Here is an 18,543-nt window from a genome sequence, read left to right on the forward strand (position 1 = left end):
AATGGTTATTTGGATTGGGTGTTTGCCATGTTTACAGTGATTAAAAAAATTACAACTCCAGGACACAGTGATCATAGTTTATAATTAAAATATTTAGCAATAGCTCTACAATGTAGTTTACTGGGCTACCATCATGACGGCCTTCTTTTCTTATGTGTGCATGTGCTTGTGTAGGTTTGTCTGACCAGGAGGACTGGCTGGAGTTGAATGACAGAGAATTAAAGGCCATTCCTCCAGGTGTGAAGCCAGTGTTGGGTCAGGCTGCAGGTAAAGCTCCAGATCCGGTGGGGGGACCTCATTTGCAGCTAACTGTTGTTCCAGATGCTGCAGGAGAAGCCAGAGGACCAAATATCCCCATATTGGTTAAGCCTCCAGTTAAGGTTAGAGTTGTATTTGTACTTCTTTATTTTGGAAGCATCAGTTAAAACTGCGGTAGGTAAAAATAAATAAATAAATAAAACAAACAAACAAAACAACAAAAAAAACCTGAAAAGAATATGGGGAAATTTAAAAAAAACAAAACAGGTCTTCATGCCTGAGGTATTCAGTGCTGGCTTTCAGCTTTTGAAACTTGGCGTTTGAACCTTGCTCTGGTCTAAAAACACCTGTGGATGTCTCTTGGATATCTAGTAACACTTACCCAGCTTTAACACTTGTAATATTTTTTTTTTTCCTTTGTAGAATTATTTTTTTTCTGTGTAATTATTGTTTATTGTGCTTACTCATTTATGACCTCTATAAGCCCTTTCTCGCTGATTTCATAATCCCAATTTTCTGTTTCAGTAAATATTTAATGCAATGTGATGTTTAATTTGAAAATTGTGGTGCTTTTTTTATAGTTAAATGGACTATAAAGCAGGGTGTTCTTGTTGCTATTCTATGAGCATGCAGTGTGCTTAGTTTCTCAGATCCTTTTCTCATTCCGTATCAAAACACCAAAATGCTCCTCTTCAAAATTAGGGTTTGGCTATATACATCTGTTGTGTATTATACAGGTCCTTCTCAAAAAATTTGCATATTGTGATAAAGTTCATTATTTTCTGTAATGTACTGATAAACATTAGACTTTCATATATTTTAGATTCATTACACACAACTGAAGTAGTTCAAGCCTTGCTCATGAAAACCCAAAATTCCTATCTCAAAAAATTAGCATATCATGAAAAAGTTCTCTAAACAAGCTATTAACCTAATCATCTGAATCAACGAATAAACACCTGCAAAAGATTCCCGAGGCTTGTAAAAACTCCCAGCCTGGTTCATTACTAGGGATGGGTACCGGTGTCCGGTGCCATGATGGCACCGGTTCTGACATAAACGGTAGTAACCAGACCGAAAAGCAGCGCACATTTCGGTGCTTTATTTCGGTGCTTTTTTTTCCTGAGCTGTGATACACTTCTAGCCAATCATTTTACGTTTCCGAGGATAGTAGGCGGGTCCAGGTACGTACGTTCTTTTAGAGCAGAGCTACAGATTAAAAATGTCCAAGGCGAAGTGGTCAAAAGTCTGGCTGTACTTCACAGCAAAATATGCAAACTCAGCAGCCTGCAACAAGTGCTTTAAGCTGATACTGTGATACTGTCAAAGGAGGAAACACCTCAAATCCGATGAAACACCTGGCGATGTATAGCGTTTTTTTTAAAAGCCCAGAAATGCGCCGTATTTGATAGCTTGTTGCGAGACCTCACACCAAGCACATCTACTGCGGGTGGGTTGCCTGTTATGCAACATCCCCCAAAAACACGACGAGGAGAGTCCTGGCCCCTAGCCCTGCCAGTGTAGCAGACATGATGACGGATGATGGTGGCAGCAGCAGCCGTTCTTCTCTGCGTGTGAAGCTTAATGTTGTTCATGTGTAATTTACGTTGAGTAGGCTAACCACGTTATTACATTAAGGCAGGTAAGGTGAACTAGCAAACATCATCATAGCTACATGCGGCTGTCTTCTTGTTTGATGGCAGATACTCCCTTCACCCTGGCTAAAAAGGCTAAAATGACCAAAGAAAAAGTGGAAAACAGCTAAACATGAGAGGTTTTGGACAAAGTTTGTTTTTTTCCATTGTTTAAGCACTGCTTCCAGCCAAGAGTGATACCATATATGCCCCATAGCTGCAGAAAAGGCTAACATTGTTATCTTTTTACAAAAAACAGCTGAACATGAGAGGTTTTTGGACCAAAAATGTGTTCTCCATTCTTTAAGCACCGGTTTGAGCACCGTTTAAGCATCGGCACCGTTTCAAAAGTACCGATTTGGCATCGGTATCGGATAAAACCTAAACGATACCCATCCCTATTCATTACTCAAAACCGCAATCATGGGTAAGACTGCCTACCTGACTGCTGCCCAGAAGGCCATCATTGACACCCTCAAGCAAGAGGGTAAGACACAGAAAGAAATTTCTGAACGAATAGGCTGTTCCCAGAGTGCTGTATCAAGGCACCTCAGTGGGAAGTCTGTGGGAAGGAAAAAGTGTGGCAGAAAACGCTGCACAACTAGAAGAGGTGACCAGACCCTGAGGAAGATTGTGGAGAAGGACCGATTCCAGACCTTGGGGGACCTGCGGAAGCAGTGGACTGAGTCTGGAGTAGAAACATCCAGAGCCACCGTGTACAGGCATGACCTGGGAAATGGGCTACAGGTGCCGCATTCCCCAGGTCAAGCCACTTTTGAACCAGAAACAGCAGCAAAAGCACATGACCTGGGCTACAGAGAAGCAGCACTGGACTGTTGCTCAGTGGTCCAAAGTACTTTTTTCAGATGAAAGCAACTTTTGCATGTCATTCGGAAATCAAGGTGCCAGAGTGTGGAGGAAGATTGGGGAGAGGGAAATGCCAAAATGCCTGAAGTCCAGTGTCAAGTACCCACAGTCAGTGATGGTCTGGGGTGCCATGTCAGCTGCTGGTGTTGGTCACTGTGTTTTATCAAGGGCAGGGTCAATGCAGCTAGCTATCAGGAGATTTTGGAGCACTTCATGCTTCCATCTGCTGAAAAGCTTTATGGAGATGAAGATTTCATTTTTCAGCACGACCTGGCACCTGCTCACAGTGCCAAAACCACTGGTAAATGGTTTACTGACCATGGTATTACTGTGCTCAATTGGCCTGCCCACTCTCCTGACCTGAACCCCATTGAGAATCTGTGGAATATTGTGAAGAGAAAGTTAAGAGACGCAAGACCCAATACTCTGGATGAGCTTAAGGCCGCTATCGAAGCATCCTGGGCCTCCATAACACCTCAGCAGTGCCACAGGCTGATTGCCTCCATGCCACGCCGCATTGAAACAGTCATTTTCTGCAAAAGGATTCCCAAGTACCGATATATGCACAGTGCACAGATATATGCAGTTATGCACTCAATACCAAGTAGTGAGTGCATAACTGAACATAATTATTTGAAGGTTGACTTTTTTTGTATTAAAAACACTTTTCTTTTATTGGTTGGATGAAATATGCAAATTTTTTGAGATGGGAATTTTGGGTTTTCATGAGCTGTATGCCAAAATCATCAATATTAAAACAATAAAAGGCTTGAACTACAGTTGTGTGTAATGAATCTAAAATATACGAAAGTCTAATGTTTATCAGTACATTACAGAAAATAATGAACTTTATCACAATATGCTAATTTTTTTGAGAAGGACCTGTACAACCTGTGACCCACATCAGACCTTTTCCATGATATTTTTATATTTTCCTTTGTGTTTTTAGCTCTAGCAATGTGTGTTTTCACAGAAAAAGATATTTGCAAACAAAAGAGGTCCACCAAGCCTACAGAGAGATGCAAATGTTTCAGACACGGTCGGCAGGGAGAAGCAAGAGCAGGTGGTTCAAGAGGACGAAGGTGAAGAGGAGGAAAAACAAAAGAAGATTGTCAGGTGATAAAAGATTGTAGTCAAACATTTTTATTTTTTTTTTGCTGGATGGAGGCAGTGACACATGCTTCAGTAGATATATCAGAGAGACCGATATAAATAATTCAGGTATAAGATGTTTACTTTTAATACACAGCTGGAGAGGAGCAATGATTGAAGCTGACCAGGCTACAGAACCTCCACCCTCAGCCAATGAGAAAGAGGCAGCAGTGCCCCCAGCACCTGCCAACCCAGCTGTCACTGTCCCACTAGAAGGTCAGCACTGCTTGCTGTAATTCTAAGCAAACCTTTCTTGCTTTCAGGGTGCACTGAGAAGGTTTAAAAATTTCCCCTCAAACAGATTCTTTAACATAGCTTTGGCCAGTTCTACTATTATATGCTCTTTATAGCTCAGCATTTCTTTTTGACTTAAAGTTGAATGTTTCCAACTCACACCATGAAGACCTGCTGTGCTCAAAGCATCAACACATGACACAGAATTTCTACTTCATTTCTACTCTTTCTACTCCAAATAATAAGAATAAGAAGTATGCTGTTCAAAGAGCTTCCAGCAGGAGACACAGATGTAAGTTTACACTTTAATTATTCATTGTTATTCCTTTGCTTGTAGTTTCACCTGAAACTAGAGTGCGACTGGAGGCAGTGTGCGATGCCTTCAGACATGCTTGGAAAGGCTACAAGGACTTCGCCTGGGGTCACGATGAACTCAAGCCCATCTCCAAATCTTTTGGTGAATGGTTTGGACTGGGTCTGACGCTGATTGATGCTTTGGACACCATGTGGATTATGGGCCTAAAAGAAGGTATTATTTATATTATTACAATTTTGAAAACTGACTTTTTTCACGGAGTAATCTTCACCCTGTCAGACCAGCTAAGTCTCGTCTGACAGGGTTGGGTGTGCTCTGTAACTACACCACTCGATTGTGTTACTTGAAGTAAAACTCGGCCATACAGATGTACAGACTTTTTTTTTTGTGTCCTGTATCTCTTTATCACACTGTTGTAATTTACCTTTCTTGGCACAGAATTTGCAGAAGCAAAGACCTGGGTGGAGAAAGATCTGTCCTTTAACAAGAATGTGGATGTGAATTTATTTGAAACAACCATACGTATCCTGGGGGGGCTGCTGAGCACTTACCATCTAACAGGAGACCAGCTTTTCTTGGAAAAAGCTGTAAGTTGTCCTATAACAAAAATCGTCTCGCTTGTTACGTGAATTAGGGCTGTGAAATAAATTGAACCCATTAGAACATGCATGTACCATTTCTATAAACTAGAGTATAGTGTTTATAAGGTTAATCTTATTTTTTTTCTATATTTATAATTTATGTTTATCTAGTAAAATTGATCATCACAATGGTTTGCTGTACTTAGAATTCATCAGCTTCATTTTTTTCAAATAAATTCAATAATGCTTTAATCTTAGAACACGTACGTGGTGACTTCCTCTTTAATTCAGTCTCTTCTCTACACTTAAAGAAAGACATTGGCTCCAGATTGATGCCTGCCTTCAAAACACCTTCAAAGATTCCCTTCTCAGATGTCAACATTGGAAAGGGAACAGCACATCCTCCCAGATGGACATCAGACAGTACGCTCGCTGAAGTCACAAGCATTCAGCTGGAATTCAGAGAGCTGAGCCGCCTCACTCAGGACCCACAGTATCAGGTTAGGACACCACAAAGCTCTGCACTACAGTAAAATGTATTGTAATCTGTATTTTTGAGATGGAGTGACAAATAAACAATTAATGTGGTAAGATGATGTGTTTCAGTTCAGTTAAAATCTGACGTTGTGTACCCATCACTCGTTCTCTGGGGATTGAAGTGACAAGCATAAATTTATGCCTAAAGAAGTTCAGCCCGGTCTGACATGAACTTAAATAGTTTCTGTCACATCCAGAGACAGACATGTGTGCCAGCTTTTGATGAGCCTTAAAGTGCAAAAAATGAAACATGAACCAAAACATGAGCAGTAAGTGAACAGAGGCTGTTGGTTTCATGTCATCTCATTAGTCCCATTCCTCGCTTTTGTCTCTCCAGGAGGCTGTGAATGAGGTAATGACGCTGGTCCACAAACTGCCCGGCAAACATGACGGACTGGTGCCCATGTTCATCAATACCAACAACGGCCAGTTCACCCACAAAGGAGTCTTCACACTTGGTGCCCGGGCAGACAGCTACTATGAATACCTGCTCAAACAGTGGATTCAGGGAGGCAAAACAGAAGACAAGTGAGTACAGCTTTTCAGTTTGCCATTGTTTTTCCATGATTCTGTGGGAAAGTGCCAGACTGCTAAAGCTTCAACTGCAGAACTAAAAAATGTAATAAACCTTCATCAGTCTATGTGTGTCTCACCTAAGATGAACTGTACTCGATCCTTTTGTTTTCCGTGTAGTATTTAAAAGGTATAAGGGCCTTAAAGATCAAAAGGGTGTGTCTAACAGATGAACAGGAAGTGTTGCAATGTAATAAACTTGAGATTTACAAGCAGTTTGCTAACTAATCTTAGAAAGATGTTGATTGTCCTCGTTTTCAGTCAGACTCATAGCTAGGATATACAAGATTCCTAAAAAAACCCATCAAAAAACAAAAACATCAAGAAACACAAATTTCCACAACATGTTTTGAAGAGCAAAATATTTTGAACACATGCAGAAATCTTGCTGAGCTTTTAAAGTACAGTTTGACTTTAACTCATTTGTGAATGGATACCACATGCTCTGAATAGATTTGTGATGTCAAGATCAAAGCTCTTGGGTGGCAGCAGACAGTCTGTTGCTGAACTTCTTGTTCTTCTCGCCTTTGTGACTCTGGCTTTATATTTTGGTTTTGTCATGATCAGTTGAGATTTTTGAACTGTGTTTTATGTTGGCAACAAAAGTTAGTGCACTTTATCAAGTGAGTATTACAGTGTCCCAAACCACATTACTGCAGACTGACTAATCATATGATAATGTCTGTTATGTATAGAGATGGCACGATACCACTTTGTTATGACCGATACGATATCATAAATTTGGATATGTGCTGATACCGATATGAATCCAATATAGTGGGTTTTTTTTAATCAATAAAATGTTTTTTTTAATATCTTGCTGCATTTTGTATAAGTTCATACTCAAGTTTAAATAAACAACAACACTAAAGCTATTCTGTTATACCTGTATGTAAAAAATACACTGCACCCAAAATATTTCATAGTTCAGCAATACTGATCAATCTAATAAACTTAAACCTACTCCATTCTTCCTATTCTGGTATTTTAAAGAGTACTTAACAGAAATCTTAAGCAACCTAACTAATAGGGTTCCAACTCCCAGCAAAAAAAAAAAAAAAAAAAAGGGAACCACCCCCAACCTCCACCTCATGATGCTTAATCGACATAATCAACTTTGTAATCAACTGCTCTGCCACCTGTAGCTCAGGTGGCAGAGCAGGTCAGCCACTAATCAGAAGGTCGGTGGTTCGATCCCAGGATGCCTCCTGGCTGCATGCCAAATATCCTTGGGCAAGATACTAACCCCATGTTTGCCTACTGGTGGTGGTCAGAGGGCCCGGTGGCGCCAGTGTCCGGCAGCCTTGCCTCTGTCAGTGCGCCCCAGGGCAGCTGTGGCTACAATGTAGCTTGCCTTCACCAGTGTGTGAATGACTGATTGTAGTGTAAAGCGCTTTGGGGTCCTTAGGGACTAGTAAAGCGCTATACAAATACAGGCCATTTAATTTGATGCAGTGTGGGGGAAAAAAATGCACAGAAATAAAATATTTTTTTAAATAATTAAATAGATTCAACATCTTCCTTCAACAGAACTGCAGACTGCACAGATGGTACCTTCCCAAAGGAAAAAGTAATATAGCTTACTAGGGCATATTAGACTTAACAGTTACTATATACAGTAATGGACTTTGGTTGTAAGATTCAGATAATTATTGATTAAAAGCTCGACATTTTAAATGAGAATAAGAAAGAAAAGTATGTCTTTGTGCCCCTTTTCCCCGTTCATGCCCTATCGGCCCCCCTGGCTAAACTTTGCTAGATCCGCCCCTGCACAGTTACCAGCCGTCAGCTGCATAGAAAAGGATCCTGGTGTAGAAAGTAATACTAAATAAATTCTAACAACAGCTTATCAAGCTTAAACGTGCTGCTGTTGTTCAGCTGCTGGTTTCCTCTTTCTGGCGCAAAGTGGGCCAAAAGCAAACAAGAGAGACGGACTCGCGAGTCGCGACAGAAAAGCCGATCAGCTGATCATTAACCAGTTTCAGATTGAAGTAGCAGCAAGAAGAGGCAGTCGCTCCAGGTATTGGTTGTTAAGCTTAACGCGGGAATGCTTTACAAACATTCAGAGATGAACTTACACACTTGCTTTACTTCTCTCTGGGATAACTTTCTCAGAGATGAAATGCTGGTTTGGTAGCAGGCTTCAAAAACACACAGCCGCTCTATCACGTGAGCACACTGCTCCGACGTGCTACGGTTATGAGCCGAGTTACGCCGTGTCGCAAGTTTTGTGAGGTGCTTTTTTTTTTTTTATATATATATTTAATGGATCGGATTACATTTTTTTTTTATTTCTCTCCGATATCCGATCCAGTAATTTACGTCAATATCGGACCGATACCGATACGTAATATCGGATCGGTCCATCTCTAGTTATGTATGTTGCTAATTTTCCTCTTTATGTGTATGCTTTGTTCAGTCTGTTGGAGGACTACCTTGAGGCCATAGAGGGAGTGAAAAAACACCTGGTGAGACAGACGGGACCCAGCAAGTTGACCTTTGTCGGAGAGTTGTCCCACAACCGCTTCAATCCTAAGATGGTAGAGATACTTATTCAGAGTCATTGACAAGATAAGGTGGTCTTGAATCCAATGCGCTTGTTTGTTCGGGGTTATTTTTTATAATGCCATCGTCAGTCAACCATAGACAAACTGCCTTGTTAAATCAATCACCCGTTGTGCTTGAGCTAAATCTGTATCAATAAAAAGTCCCATGACACTCATTAGCTGGTCGATTTTTGGCTATCATTAATCTATCATTGTTTCTCAGCCTCTTCTTTGTGGACTGTATCTCTCACTCTGCAGGATCACCTGGTATGTTTCCTGCCAGGGACTCTTGCTCTTGGGGCCCACAACGGCCTCCCAGGGGATCATATGGATCTGGCTGTGCAGCTGATGGAGACCTGTCACCAGATGTACAAGCAGATGGAGACTGGACTGAGCCCAGAGATCGCACACTTCAGCCTGCAGGCCAGTGATGGGAGTGATGTTATTGTGAAGGTGAGACTCAACTTATTGATCATCCATCCATCCATCCATCTTCATCCGCTTTATCCGAGGCCGGGTCGCGGGGGCAGCAGCCTAAGTAAAGAGGCCCAGACCTCCCTCTCCCCAGCCACCTCCTCCAGCTTATCCGGGGGAACACCAAGGCGTTCCCAGGCCAGCTGAGAGATATAATCTCTCCAGCGTGTCCTGGGTCTGCCCCAGGGCCTCCTCCCAGTGGGACATGCCTGGAACACCTCACCCAGGAGGCGCCCAGGGGGCATCCTTGTCAGATGCCCGAACCACCTCAGCTGGCTCCTTTCGATGTGGAGCAGCAGCGGCTCTACTCTGAGCCCCTCCCGGATGGCTGAACTTCTCACCCTATCTCTAAGGGAGAGGCCAGCCACCCTTCGGAGGAAGCTCATTTCTGCCGCTTGTATCCGCGATCTCGTTCTTTCGGTCACTACCCACAGCTCGTGGCCATAGGTGAGGGAGGGACGTAGATCGACCGGTAAATTGAGAGCTTCGCTTTTACACTCAGCTCCCTCTTCACCACGACGGACCGGTGCAGCGTCCGCATCACTGCAGCTGCAGCCCCAATCCGTCTGTCGATCTCCGGCTCCCTTCTCCCTTCTTATTGATCATCTTATGTCTTATTTTACTATTATTGTTAAATGTATTATTACATTAATCACATGTAGAAGTGTCTTTTGGTTTTTGTATTCCCTAATTTTCAGTGTGGCTTGTATGTAATTATTACTTACTGTTACTGTATGGAGGTGTGTCCCACCAGAGTGGGAATGCTTAAATGTGGTATGGAGATGTAGGGCACTATGCTATGATATCTGGTTGCTGGATCTCGCTGACTGATGTTTACCTAGTAGACCAAAAGCAATCAAACACTTCCTCCAAGCATTATTTTTCATGTTAATCTTGTAGTTTATGTAGGCTGGATACTCAGAGAACAGCTGTATTTACTCTCTTGTAGTCCAGCACAGACACAAGCAGCTAAGAAGCGGCTGCTAGTGAGTGTAGATTTTGACCTCCCCTTCACCCCCTGTGATTGTGCAGCTGGGAAAAAGTGATGTTGACCAGCACAAAGGTTTTGCTTGGTGAACATTTTAGAACTCTCTACAACCACATATGATTTAAACCAGCGGCCCCCAACCCCCGGGCCTCGTACCGGTCCGTGAGTCATTTGGTACCGGGCCGTGAGAGTTGAGGCTCAGGTGTGAAATGTATGGTTTTCAGGGGTTTTATCGGTTTTCAGCGTTATTTTGTTATCGTTTTTATCGTTAACTCGGTTTTCCTGAGTCTTTTCACGTGTGTTATGAATAAATCTTTTTTCGGTACACGTACTAGTTTTATTTTGTTGTATTTATCTGCAACACCTTGAAGGCCGGTCCGTGAAAATATTGTCGGGCATAAACCGGTCGGTGGCGCAAAAAAGGTTGGAGACCGCTGATTTAAACGTCTTTATTTATTTGAATTTATAGATCTGCATTGCGAAACAGTCTTTGTTATTTCTTTGTATTAAAAGCACAATATTTAACGAGCTGCAATAACCGAGAGTAAAGCACACCCACTGAGAGTTCTTGACCCTTTTGAGGGAAATTTTAATCAGTGAGTTTATGTTTGTTGTCAAAGTCATGACTGTACCCTCCTTAACCCTCCTCAAAGCTCATTTCATTTTTCATTAACAGCTTGTAGGTTTATATGGTTACTGTTCTCTGCTCTGCCACTTCTATGAATATTAAAATACGGTTCTGAAACATTTCAGGAGCTCATTTAAATTCTGTTATAAAAACTAAGGAAGGCGTTTGAAATTCTCAAGGATTTTACACATTGTGTGAGTGTGCACCTGACGTTTCTGGACACAAGTTGCTTTTAGACATGATTTTGACATTAAACACGCTCAGTCTAGGTATTTTGTGTAGGTACTGTAAGGTAGAAAGTAGTATAATAATACAGAGAAGCTTGGGGTTTACAGAGTCGGACTTCATTGCTGTCCAGATGTCTGTTGTGCAGTCACTGAGTTTTGATCCTCCCTGCTCTTAGCTTGTATTTAATCTTAACTGTAGCCTTGCTGCTCTTATAAGATGTCATCAAAATGGTATTTTTCATTTTCTGTGGGACTGACTGGTTGTATTAAGGGTCAAGCTGAAACACTGATCTTTATGTCATCTTTTTTGTTGTTGTTTTTATTGTACAATGTTCTGACAACTTCTCCTGTACACTTCAGCCTGCAGACAGACACAACCTGCTGAGACCAGAAACTGTGGAAAGTCTCTTCTACATGTACAGATTCACCAAAGATGCCAAGTACAGAGACTGGGGATGGGACATGCTGCAGAGTTTCAATAAGTACACAAAGGTACAGACAGCTGAATATGGATCATATTATGCGTTTTCATTACTAGCCAGTAAATGAATCTGATTTTTTGGGGGGGGTAAATTTGTACTTTGAACATTGGCTTTAATCATTTAAAAGTCCAGTCCAGTTGCAGTTTTCTTAAGTTTTTGATCATAAAAGAAAATGATTAGGTTCACACACTTATTTCAACTTACAAAAATAAAAAGTAAAGCAGTGCAGACTGATTACTGATGGAGAAAAGAAAAGACCACAGTTCAATGTCTCCCTCTCTTGTGGCTTCACAGTGCATGCACGGAAAGCTGATTGTTTTTCATGTGTAAAACTTTGGGCAGCATTGGAAAAGTTTAATTTGCATTATAATATATTTTCTGCTTCCCAATGGGGAAATTAACTTTCTGATTAGGCGCCTCTATTGTTGCAGGTCTCTGGTGGTGGCTACACATCCATTAACAACGTCCGCGACCCACTTAGCACCGGGCCCCGGGACAAGATGGAGAGTTTCTTCTTGGGAGAGACATTGAAGTACTTCTATCTGCTCTTCTCTGATGACATGGAGCTTCTCAGTCTAGACAAGTATGTCTTTAACACAGAAGCTCATCCTCTCCCCATATGGCCCTCTCCACCTAAGTGAATACACTGGAGACATCAGTGAAAATCAGGCCCGTGGAGTCAGGTGCATCTCTAAGTCTCCGTCCAAGCTGAACTGCTGTGTGAAAGCAGATCTGTGCTGTCTGCCTGATATGTAAAGGAGTTTAATTTGTTTTGGGGGGTTTTGTTAATTTTTCCTAAGGAAAAGGTTAGTGACAGAGCTGGTCTCTAATGTAAAAAAAACAACAACAACTTTTTAAAACTCAGATCAAGCTACCGGGAACACTTTTATTTAGTACTTGGGTGACTGAGAATCTTCTTGTTTGTTCATTTTTGCTATGTGAGTTCAAAAACTCTCATTAGTCCTACATGTTGAGGAGTCCTGGCTGTTTAGGTGTCTGTTGACTCTCATGCTTGAAGGGCAGTGATTGAAATGTTTTGAGCACGTTCAGCTGAATTTTATATTTAAACGTTTGGCTCTAGTGTGTGAGTGTGGTGTGACGCATAGTTATCTTTACACTGGCACTTATTCACATATAAAAATGACACAAGTCAAAAACCCCTCAGGATTTTGTTACTCCGTGTGGCCCTATACCCCTGTGTGTGGGAGCTATGGGCTACTGCAGCACACAGGGGATCAGTTCCAGGTCACAAGTCAGTGCCTAGCTGCAGAGGAAATCAGAGCTTTCCTAATACTGAACATTTATGTCTTTGATTTAAAAAAAAGTCTTCAAGTAAAATAATAGGACAAATACCGATTTTTACACCCTCATGCTGTGCAGCTTCCAGCTGTTGACCTCTGTTACTTTTCATTGCTCTTTTTTGTTTTTTGTCTTCTTCTATATCACTTTTACACTTTTTAGCTGTGATTTACATGATTCTGCAAAATAAAGAGTTAAATGAATTAAATTCCTGAACAGCCATATCTGTGTTTGTAAAGAAAAATGTGGCTGTTGTTTACGATCTTTACCTTTTTTGTGTAGCATTAAAGCAGTCGTGGTTCTTTAGGTGTTACCTGTGTGCCAGTAAACTGGCTCTACAGATGTAATAACGATGTAATAAGTCTTGAATAATAATCTTGGCACAAGAAGCTTTGCAGTCTTTGTTCTTTCAGAGTACGTGTTTGATCAAACTTTGGTTGAATGCACTTACTAAAATGCAATACTGTAACCACCACTCATTTGAGCTTCTTGTGTACTTTACAAAAAAAAGGTGTCATCAATGACCTGCAATTAGATCATGGAGTCATGGCCTGGAATATAACCCCCCCCCCCCCCCCCCCCCCCCCCCCCATTAATAAATAAATACACAAAGTGTCAATTGCCCCCCCTTGAAGCTATGTTAGCAGATCAGCCAGTATTTGGCAGGAAGTTTAATGCTTACTGTATATTTAGGCACTTTATGTTTCAAAGTGAAGATGCTAAACTGTTTGATAGAGAACCCCTATTAGTAAGCCCTTGGCCACAGGGGGAAGGAAGAACTCACTTTTTTTGAGAAGGGGAGATGGACACAAGCGGGCTTAGGGAGATGCAGTCATTTATTATTATTATTATTATTATTATTATTATTATAGATATATTATTGTGATATTGAATATATTTGCACTTGCAGTGCTTAACAAATTTATTAGCCTGTCACAAAAAGAAGAATACACAAATATTTAAGAAATCGTTGAAAAGCTTGAACAAAATTCTTATTTTTATACCCAAATCTGAGCTGGCAAACTGGACTTGAAGGAAGTCAGAATTTAAGCATAATGTTCAATCACATAATCTATTTTTTGTGTTCAGTAATGCAAATAAATGGAATTTGGCTTCTTAAATTAATATATATAAATATATACGTATATATTTGCATTTGCAGCATTAAAAACATATTGGTTAAAAGGCATAAAAATGACTAATTACCAATGTGGGTAATTTAGGGAAGCTGTGGAATAAACACTCAGTGATTGTTTAATAGACTTGTTAAGCACAATATATTCCATAAAGGGAAATTTCTATGGTTGCCATACAGTTTTAAGCTGGTAGTCACTTTAAGTTTAGATGCAAACAAACCTACTAACATTATCATTCCAGTATCCAGTATTTGGCCCTGATATCATTTTTCTCTGTAAATTAGATTTGGAAACAAGGAGGTCATGTTATATTCAAGGGCTAGAGCACTTGGATTCAATAAAACATCATACTGTTTCTGTATGGAGTACCAGTACAACACATTCTTGTACTGCAGTGTTTTGGCTGGTGAGTTTCTAATGCGACAAATTCTCGTTATAAGAGGAAGCAGGTATTCTCTTCATTACAGCGGTGGCGCTCACCTGCAACCTCTGCAAACAGCTCTGTATCAGATGATCAGGAGCTCATTGTTTGGTTGTTTTTATCTAGAAATGTGTTCCTTTTTAGTTCTGTTCTGTTATCAGCTAAAGTAAAAGCCACTCCATCAGATATGCTTTATTTCCCTTGACTAAACATTTTGTAAATCTGTATTTTTCAGTGCCATTCTGAGCTTCATGTGGGCCAGAAAACAAAGGCATTACTCTACTTGTATTTGGACCACCTTCCCCTAGTTTAGTACTGTGTAGGCTGAAATTGTGGCTTATGGGTTTGAGAGTTTAATTAACAAATTTGTGCTGGGTTCATTAGGCGACAGCGTATCTCCCTCAACTCTGACTGTGGAGAGGATTCAAAAGTCTTTCATTCAGGATATTTGTTCACAAAGCCAAATGTCACAGCCAGATTTTGCAGACTTCCCTCAGAGGCAAAACTGGCTGAAACTGACTCAAATCAATCTGCTTTCATGGTCACTTTAAATTTGTTCCGTTTTGGTACCACAGCAGTCGTGGAGATTCTTGTAAGACCCATGTAAATTGGAAATGATGTATTTATAGAAAGTCTTTAAGAGTTTCTGAAGCCCATGCTGCATTGCCACCGAAATACATTCTTTATGAATGCAAATGACTTCCTACTATCTCCTGACGTCTTCCCTGGGACTCTGTCAAATACTCAAGTTTTATGGTGGAAATAGACGGAGATACTAGTCTGACAAAAAGCTTGCAGGGAAAAAAAATCTGTTTAATGCTTGACAGTGAAGAGACTGAAGCTATGAGGGATAGTCCATATACACGTGGGTTTGACATGGCTCAGGGACTCTTTGCCAACAGGAGTGTAAAATGGCCTATTCGTCAAAAACAAATGTTAAAAATATGTGGTAAATGTGATCGGTCATTATGGTTTCCTTTTACTGGGCTAATACAACAAATAGCTGGCCATTCTAATGTTCTAATGACATGTTTAAGATTTGTATTTTTTAAAACTCGTCTATCCAAGGTACTGATGGCAACGTGTCTTCCGTCCATCTGTCCACAATTCACAAGAATCACTACTCCAAGAATATTGGTCATATTTTAGTGAAACTTGCACACCATGAAACCAGACTGAGGGCATATTGGTCATTTAATGACCACTTTTAAATTTTTACACGAATCACTACTCCTTCTAGAGTATTGGTCAGATTTTAGTGAAAGTATATTAATTTGTCCTGGGTATGATTGTTTGCCAGTTTCCTTGACCTTTTAATTTCTCAAAAGTTTGTGCAATGTAGTTTTTATTCTGTACTCTGAACATTAAAATAAATTATGATTTGTGATTTTTGTTTAACAGTTTTTTTTAAATATGTGATTTATTCTAATTTATGATGATTGATTCAGTTTTTGTTTATTGATCATGAGATGTCAGATCTATCATATGCCTATATTGGGCCATATGGGATGCCTGTTTTCCTTATGGTAATGATAGGAAAAAATCTATTTCATAGACTGATCCAGTGCACTGTAAGCACTGCTTTAAAGATAGTTGATCACAGACTGCTTCTGATTTGTATCTGTTTTTGAACTAGATGAAATGTCAAGGCCCACTTGTAAAGTGGTCCTATGTTGCTTTTCTTTATGTTTTGACATATACTGTTACAGTTAGACTTTGATCAATATATATCGGTCCCAACGAAATCATCAGTCTTGACTGATGGCCAATATTAGCCATTTATCGATATGTTGATTTTGACATTTAAAATGGCCACAAATGAAAATTTAAAAGCAGAGTTGGAAGAAACACCCTTCAGCAATGTTATGGGTTTTGCAAAGTTGATCTGGGCAGAGCAGAAATGAGTATTCCACATCTGACGGCAAAACAAAATTATTTTTAAAATCCATCCATTTTCTGCCTCTTACCCAAATCGGGGTCACCTGGGCAGCAGCCTAAGCAGAAAAGCCTGGACCTCCCTCTCCCTGGGCAACCTTCTTCAGCACATACAGGACTAAATTATCTTAGTAACGACTAAAGGACTTTGGTAAGGATTTAAAAAAAAAAAAAAAAAAAAACTATGCGCAACAAGTGTTAGGAAAATCAATTTAATGTCTTTAATCACATATTAAATATGGCCAAATTTTCAAATAATGCGCTTAGGCTGAGGCTAATTATCTCCATCTATCGTTATGACCACAGAAGCCCTGCATACCTGCCTTTCAGACTTTGGTTGTTACATGCAAATAAAACAATCAAGGAAGGTTATTTAAAAGGAGAAGGAAAGGAATCAAAACAAGTTGTTTTAGAGTGCGAAGCAAAAGATAAATGAACATTATTTTTAACTGTGAACAACAAAGGGACTCCAGTAGAGTCCAAGAGTAAAGATATGGAGCTAGAAATTAGCATAATGGGTCCGCTCAAACATCATGTTAATAAGCTTCATCCACCAGAGAGCCATACTGACCCACATATTTGAATGTACACTACTGTTGCCACTGTTCTGCTGTGCCTGTTTGGATGTATATTGTGCTTTGGTGGTTTTGTTTCCTCTTTTGTGTAATTACTGCTGCTGGAGTGGAAGTTTGAGCACAGAAAAATTAAAAGTCGGGCTTGTATTTTTAATCAGGGTGGGTGGATGACAAAAAGTGGTGTAAATATTTTTAATGTAAATTGTTTCCTACAGAATTAAATCTGTCCTGTTTTCTGAGCCTTTTCTCGTCTTAATATTGTGTAACGTCATGTTGAAAAAATGTAATTGAAAGATGCTATTTTTGTTTTGCTATGTTGGCTTTTTTCCCGTTTTTGTTGTTTTTGTTGTTGTTTTTCAAGGCATAACCATTGTCACACCAGCTCGTCAAAGAGTTGAGAGATTCAGTATGAACCAAACTGTTTGACCGACTGGCAGACAAACATTGCCATAGCCTCTCTCTCTTTTGTCTCCTGTATAATCTCTATTTTTCCCACATATAATTTGCAAAGAGTTTTGCAGAAGCTGAATCCTGTAAGCAGCTGGCTTTAAGGGAAGTTTAACATTTACTGAGACTGATGTCTGTTGACTGAGTTTTTCTTTCCTCCCTCACTGCACAGTAGCAAGGGGATAATTAAATCTCCTAGCATCTGTTCTACACCGTCTCATTTAGTTTTCTATGGTTTATAATTCAATTTTTAATTCCTGCTGTATAAGAAATGAAAGATGAGCCGTGTTAACGTGTCTTAAGATATGTATTTAACCTTGCGTGTTAATTGTGCCACGCTTCAACTGCACTTATTATGGTGGCACCATGACAGTGTAAAAGTCAAACACGGCTTGTGTGTCAGAAAGTGAACCCCAAATGGAGTTGGTTTATGCCTCCATTATTTTTAATGGACACTAGAGGGCAAAATGTGTGATTGGATAAAGAGCTCTCTTCCTGTTGAAGTCTATGGTGAAAACGGACACAAACTCTTATGAGTTTATTCTCAGTCACTCAATTGGAATGATGCAGAGTTAAACGTTAAGTCTGTTTTGCACGTTTTGGTCATTCTAAAATTCAGAAAAGATGATACTCCATGAAATGCTCAATGGCTAATGACTGGTAATTCATTCATCTTTCATACAGTGTATGGATGGTATAACACAGCTTTATCATATTGTAATTATTTTTTGTCCCTAATTGTACAAAAAGTCTTTGGTAAAGTGTTTTTTTTTTTTTTTCTCTTAAACGTGTACATGAAGTGAAATGGATTCGACAAATGTTATATTTCAAAATCTTGTCTTTTTTTTTTTCTTTTTGAGAAGCGATTGTACAATTTAATGTACAGTATTTGTAAAAACTATTTTAATTGCTGATTGGCAGAATATACCACTTGTGATTATGTCTGCTATATTTTTCATGAAATGTGGGCAATAAAACGTGAGCACTGACTGTCGGTTCCTGCCTGCACAGGCTCCTGCTCCGACTGTCACCTTGTCGGGGACCTAAGACGTGGATCAATTTTGTTTATGCTGCTTCAGTCGACTGATTGAGCCACTTGAGGAAAAAAAACAACACACAGCTTCACATGGCCGTCACTTTACTTCACTGTGACAGAGCCCACAAGTCGATTAATCATTTCTGTAAGACATGCAGATGAGTTTTTTTCAAAGCTTATAATGTTTTGACACTTTC

At 40.0% G+C, this 18,543-nt stretch overlaps 1 protein-coding gene across 1 annotated transcript in view; it reads left to right on the plus strand.

Moving 5' to 3' along the window:
- man1b1a (mannosidase, alpha, class 1B, member 1a) overlaps window positions 1–18,300 on the plus strand; it is a 31,144-nt gene extending 12,844 nt beyond the window's left edge. The window contains exons 4-14 of the mRNA XM_085413497.1: window positions 175–380; window positions 3,733–3,875; window positions 4,009–4,127; window positions 4,483–4,674; window positions 4,900–5,048; window positions 5,354–5,542; window positions 5,917–6,107; window positions 8,572–8,692; window positions 8,957–9,151; window positions 11,376–11,507; window positions 11,929–18,300. Of these exons, the coding sequence (XP_085269623.1) occupies window positions 175–380; window positions 3,733–3,875; window positions 4,009–4,127; window positions 4,483–4,674; window positions 4,900–5,048; window positions 5,354–5,542; window positions 5,917–6,107; window positions 8,572–8,692; window positions 8,957–9,151; window positions 11,376–11,507; window positions 11,929–12,138 (1,847 nt within the window). The 3' untranslated portion in view covers window positions 12,139–18,300. The remainder of the gene's footprint in view (window positions 1–174; window positions 381–3,732; window positions 3,876–4,008; window positions 4,128–4,482; window positions 4,675–4,899; window positions 5,049–5,353; window positions 5,543–5,916; window positions 6,108–8,571; window positions 8,693–8,956; window positions 9,152–11,375; window positions 11,508–11,928) is intronic.
- Window positions 18,301–18,543: the final 243 nt, after the last annotated feature.

The sequence above is a fragment of the Rhamphochromis longiceps genome, linkage group LG7 (genome assembly GCF_057381845.1).
Source record: "Rhamphochromis longiceps isolate RC_006_pf linkage group LG7, R_longiceps_female_GT1.1, whole genome shotgun sequence".
NCBI classification, from domain to species: Eukaryota; Metazoa; Chordata; class Actinopteri; order Cichliformes; family Cichlidae; genus Rhamphochromis; species Rhamphochromis longiceps.